The 6,315-nt window shown below is 34.6% G+C and overlaps 1 protein-coding gene across 1 annotated transcript; it reads right to left on the reverse strand.

Moving 5' to 3' along the window:
• Window positions 1-4,718: 4,718 nt before the first annotated feature.
• Window positions 4,719-6,086, reverse strand: LOC115956929. Its single transcript, XM_031075191.1, has one exon. The coding sequence runs from the start codon at window positions 6,084-6,086 to the stop codon at window positions 4,719-4,721; it is 1,368 nt and encodes a 455-aa protein (XP_030931051.1).
• Between the last annotated feature and the right edge of the window lie 229 nt (window positions 6,087-6,315).

The following is a 6,315-nucleotide window of genomic DNA, read 5'->3' on the forward strand; positions in this document are numbered from 1 at the left end:
AGAGTAAAGCCAATACGCGATCATGGAAATAATGGTTATAAAGATTCTTTGTAACTTTAATCACACTGTAAAGTATACCGCTTGATCAACAACAATGATTCTATCATGGTGGCCCCCTCTTCAATAGGTTGAAATAAATTATGGGTAAAGTTTTTTTGATAAAATTTTGGGTAAAGTTGCCCTGAAACTGTTGCCAACTGGAGAGTTTTTTTTTTTTTTTTAATATTAGAAGATTAAATCATAATGACCTATCACACGCTATATTGTGACTTCCATGCTGAAATCCTGAACACCTTTTGCTCTTTCACCCCACGGTGGTTATCAACCTGACTTCTTCTCAACTTCAGCAATGTTTTTTTCTCAACTTATGGAAAGCCAGGAGAAAATGTTTTAGTAGCCGATCCAATCTCATTGTTTGGATGAGGAAGAGAATTGCACCCTATTCTTGCTATCTTGTGCGACAAGTTGCGGCAATGTCAGAACATATTAGCATTTGCGATTGTACTCCAAGTCCTTTAAAATGATAGCAAAAGAGGAAACTAGAACCTACCTTCTTCACATTAATCCTTCTTCACATTAATGCTTGGGGATCGATCCTTGGTAGAGTTTGTCACACCTTTTCCCGTTGGAAACAATTTTAATTGATGTTGCAATAAAATCCCAATGTTTTTATTTATGGTCCTTATGGATACTGAATTCTTTTGTAATGATACGGATAATTTGACTCATGTTTGAACCAAAAGCGACATCCTAGGTGATTCTTTGTGGGGGCAAAACAATTCCAGCTTTGTTGGCATGCAGTAAATTCTCCTATCTTTCTAACGCTTAATTTTGTGATTTTTTAAAGGCGATGCAGCAGATGTAGTCAAAGCAATTAAAGGGCATCGTGTCCAAGTTCCTTGGTCCAGCTTATTTTCATTAGTTTGCTGGGCTTGGAAAATAATTTGGTCAAAGATATAACTGTATCTAGAAGAAGATAGAATTTTAAAAAAATTGTACATTAACCACTAACTTATGACAAATATGACATCAAGTTGCTGATAAAAAATACTTTGCAGCTTGAGACTCTTTTTTAAGTTGAAGTGAGAATTTTCTGACCCAGCTGGATGGGCTGTTAATTATAATGCTAATGGCCTATTCCCAAATCCGTTCTTCCTACTTGGATTTTGGTCCAAGAGTAAAGAGATGAGCCTGGCCCATTTTGTGGCTTTTGTTATCTTTCGTCTCAGTAAATTTCTTTAAACAAGAGGGAAGAAATGTTCTCTTTCTCAATAAATTTCTTTAAACAATAGGGGAGAAAAATGGTGATAGTTACATATAGTGTATATGAGACACAACTAAAATCATGCTTTGAAAACATAATTTTTGTTAAAATTTCATTATTTTACAATTATAATTGAAGTCGTATTTTCAAAATACGATTTCAAATGGAGTGTATACGGTAATGTATAACTCAGCGTGTGCAAAAATAATTAGCAAAATAAAAAAGTAGGTTTTTGAAATTTCATTAAAAGCATTGGCAAAATATTAAGTAGTGTTTCTTTAAAAATAAAAATAAAAATCCTTCCCACTTGTCAAGTGTCAAATTTGTCAAAATACCCAGCTGTTATGGTACAATGCAAATCTGATAGAGTGATAGTTAAAAAAAAAAAAAAAAAACCTTCAAATTTGAAAAATAATTACTTGAAAACACTTGAAAAAAATTTTATTTTCCAAAAATTATTTTCACCTATAAATTATTTTGCAGTTGGAAAATATTTTCCATCGAGCCAAACATAACCTAAAAGTACATGTGATTTTTTTTACCACCACATAATGAATTGAAAGAAGTTTCCTCCAAACCTGTTTTGAGATAAACATTTTATAATAAGAAATGATAAGAGTCTTATAAAATATATATATATATATATATAAATAAATAAATAAAGGGAAAAGGACAAGAGTCTTTTTCCAATGGCTAAAATCTCCAAACAAGAGAAACCCATCACTCCAAACACAACATAAAATCCAAAACCCACGTTTAAATAAAAGAAATAATAAAGCCCAACAAATCTATACTTGGAAGTCTTGAAAAAATCCCACCAGCCAACACTCCATACAAAATTAAAGAAATGTCACCGAAACTTTACCAAATCTACATTTTAGCTCCTACACTTTTTGAAAAACTATATTTTGACCCAAACTTAGATTTAAAACTCATAATTGGATAGATCCTTGGATAGCTGGCATAGGAGGTACCCTAAGGCATCCTCCACCCTTCCATTTCTTGTTCCAAAAACTTCTAAATGTTTTGCTTGTTGACATTTTCTGCCATCTTTAGATTTTGACTCCAATGCCACTTGTTATGGGCTAGATTCGTCTTGAACCATATAAAAAATTCTTCGGTCTCTTTCCAGTGGGTAAAATCTCATGGAGTTAGCTAATTTTGAGCATCTAAGTACAAAATACATTTGTTAGGGACTCCAAAACGGCGCACGGAAGACGTGCCAGATTTTTGCAATGGCTTATAAGGCAGCTCTTCAATTTATGTTATGTAATATGTAAGTGTATCTTCTTGACTTTTGAGCAACCAAAAAAATTAACAATATCTAGAGATAGAATTTCAAGCTTGCTGGGAAGACTTGTAAAACTTTGCGCAATCTTTTATGTTCAACAAAATAAGGCTTTTAGAGCATTATCATCAAGTGTGCCAAATGCCAAATATTTGACATTTGGCACACCAAACACCAAAAAACATCTCTCATGAGATGTTCTAAATCTCAAAAAATTTGACATTCATTAACAGTACGCTCTCAAATATGAAAGCGTATGGAAATATGTGGTATAATTTTTATGAATTTTTTATTCTTTTCTCTCTCATCTCTCTGGCAGTCTCATCCTCCTTTTTTTTTTTTTTTTCTCAAACACTGAATATCATAGCTCTCTCATCCTCTCATATTTTCTTCTCTCACCATCAATTCTCTTCCACACTAATGCCGACCATCAATTCCACACTGACGCCAACGCATCACTTCCACTCCATTCTCTCTCTAGCTATGGTTTTTCTATTTTTCTTTTTGGCTGTGGTTTGATGGGTGGGTTAGGTAGATTGATGGTGGGTGGGTTCAGATGGGCAAATCGCTGTCCACCACGCAGCACCATCCACCTCACACTCTCAGATCGCCTTTTTTTTTTGGTGGATATGGGTTGAGTTTCATGGGTTGTAATGGGCTGATGTTGGTGGGTTATGGCGATGGGTGTGGGCTGATTTTGGGTTTTGGTTGATTTTGGATTTTAGCTATGGTGATCGGTGGTAGTGGGTTGGTTGGTTGGTTGATTTTGGGTTTTGGTTATGGTTGTCAACGATAGTGGATTGCAGTGGTTGTAGGGGTGGGCTACTATGGGTAGGGGTGGGCTACTATGGGCAGTGGTGGTGGTGGTGTGCTATGGGCAGTGGTGGTGGTGGGCTGTGTAGTTTATATTACTGTTTGAAGTTTTTTTTTTTAATGATATTTTAATGTGATGTATATATTATTTTAATGTATAGGATTGAAGAATAGAACATCTGATAAATGGTATATTGTAAAATGATGTGCTAAAATAATAAAGTAGACTTTTGGTGTGTCAAAATGACATTTTTTATGGAAGACCTAATGGTAATGCTCTAAGAGTTCCAAAAAAAAAAAAAAAAAAAACCTTTTAAGTACACCATGAAATGGGTGATCCTATCTTGTCCTCCCCTTTTTCACTATTTCCCAAATCACTCCAACCAAACAACATCTTAATCTATAATTTTGTTCCAAAAAAGGTAGTTTGGAAGAATATTGCTCAAATCTTTACTAAAGGCCTCTCTTTTCTTTGAAATTTTATTTTGTGTAATCGCAATAAATCACACTCCTCTCACATGGGATGAAACCCACAAGTGTGGACATGGAATTTTTTTAAAAAATATTAATATATATAGGTACGAATTTTTGCAATTTTGTTTTATAAAATTATACTTTGCCTCCCTCAACAATAACATTGATTTTTTTAAGAGCAATCTTTTAGCCACAAACTTTTTTACAACATTTTTTTTACAAACTGTTAAGTTAGCAAATTTTTATTGGTTTACAACTAAGTCTACCGACTACATCACTTTTTTGCTTACCAATAATTACTTGCCACATCAGTAGTTTGTGAAAAAATTTGTAACTATAGCATTTTCTTCCATTTAAAGGCCATAAAAAATTTAGGGTAAATTACGTATTTGGTCCCTATCATTTACACCATTTTTTAATTTGGTCACTAACTTTTCAATTATATTAATTTGGTCTATAATTTTTCAATATCGTGTCAATTTAGTTTTTGCAATTATCTTTTGGATGAAAAATTATTGACGTGGCTAATGGCTAAAAAAAAAAAGTTTTTGCAATAAACTAATTTTTTATTTTTACTATTTGCCGCGTTAACAATTTTCATCCAAAAGATAACTACAAGGACTAAATTGACACGACATTGAAATGTTAGGATAAAATTGACACAATTGAAAGTTTAGAAATCACTTGAAATATGGTATAAAAGATAGAGACCAAATACATAGTTTACCCAAAAATATTATGAATCTAAAATATAAAACAAAATATACAAGCCCCAAAAAAAAAAAAAAAATAGGACAACAACAAAAATTACCAAAATTAAAACTAAAAAAATTAAGCCTAATTAACTTATATTTTTTTTTTGATACCAAATAAGGGAGATTACAAAAAGGCTGGATTAAACCAGCAAAGTTTAAGAGGCATTATAGTTGCCTGTCTAGCTATATTACATAAAGACTTACACAGCACGTGAGGGACTAAGATCATTTTACAGAGGAATCCATTTAGAACAAGAAAATTGATGTCAGCAAGTCTAACATTGTCCTGCCCATCAGAAGCTCTTCCAGAGTTGAAAACTTTGACTAAACCTCTGCAGTCACTTAGAAACAAAACATGATGAAGACCATGGTTTTTTGCAATGAGACAAGCTTCCACCACAGCTTCAAGTAAAACTCCAGGTGCTGTTCTTGCCAAACTACTATTAACACCAAAAAACATAAAATCTCCCTGTGTGTTTATAGCTTTATATACATAGGCCCTTCTATTCTTCTTCTTGTTTCTGAAACCAGCAACTTTGATAATTAATTGCCAGGGTCCTGCAGCTGACTGGGTTGGTGGTTTAGGTCTACTTGAGAACCAGTTTGAGTTTTGTTGGTCAGAGAATGCATTACCATACCTGCAAGACAAAGTTTGAACCGTGAGAATTACTTGCATAGGATTAGGAGATATACCTTCATGAACCACTTGGTTCCTATGGTTCCAAATAGTCCACAAGGTGATGAAGAGGGATTGCAGATAATTCATGGAGCCAGGATCCTTGTAATTGTGAATAGTAATAACAGTAGATAACCAATGCTGAATGGAGATATTGCTGAAGTCAGAAGAATGGATTCCCAAGGATGAACCATGCCAACAGGCCCTAGAGAAAGGGCAGAGGAGAAAGAGATGAGTACTGGTTTCCTCATGATCATTACAGAAAGGACAGGTGGAATCAATCGAAATTCCTCGTTGCTTAAGATTGGAAAAGGTGGGAATACTGTCATGAAGCAACCTCCACACAAAAGTATTTATCTTCAAGGGGGTCTTCACTTTCCAAATCCTGTACCAAACCTCTTGGTTTCTAAGAACTTGTTGGGGTGGGGCCAAGTGCTCTGAATTAAGCAACTCATAAGCTATCCGGACCTTATACTCTCCATCATAGGAATGCCTCCAAACCAGCTTATCTGATACAGACTTGGTTCTAGAAATGGGTGTTTGCAAGATTTGACTAGCCACAGGAGGAGGGTATAGAGATCTGACCAAATTATGGTTCCAGGAAACAGAATTGTGATCAATTAAGTCTCCTACAGTACCAGTTGGAAGCCTCTGGTCATGAAGATTGAGAGAAAGGCAATGATACCAATCTTTATGCTGGAGAAGAATGTTGTACCCATCACCCACCCACCAAGTTCCCTCTCTCAATATTGGATGGTTTTGCTTAATGATGTTCCTCCATACCCAGGAGTAATGGGGCTTAGGGCAGCAATCCATTAAGGAATCTCTAGGGAAGTATTTGGCTTTGTAAGTCCTAGCTAGCAGAGATTGGGGCTTCTGGTTTATTTTCCAGAATCAAGCTATGATTAACTTATTTTACCTAAACAAACAATCACACCCTTTTAGAAATTTATAAACAAAATATTTTTGTCCTTATTCAAGGGAAGACGCACGCAGTAAAGACTAAAGACCACCTCTTTATATTTGCTTTACTTCACTTCGGGAC

Source organism: Quercus lobata, chromosome 8, assembly GCF_001633185.2.
Source record: "Quercus lobata isolate SW786 chromosome 8, ValleyOak3.0 Primary Assembly, whole genome shotgun sequence".
In the NCBI taxonomy this organism is placed as follows: domain Eukaryota; kingdom Viridiplantae; phylum Streptophyta; class Magnoliopsida; order Fagales; family Fagaceae; genus Quercus; species Quercus lobata.

What these genes read in the sequence shown, in the direction of transcription:
- LOC115956929 (XM_031075191.1), bottom strand. Translation starts at nt 6,086, where the DNA reads ATGGATTGCTGCCCTAAGCCCCATTACTCCTGGGTATGGAGGAACATC.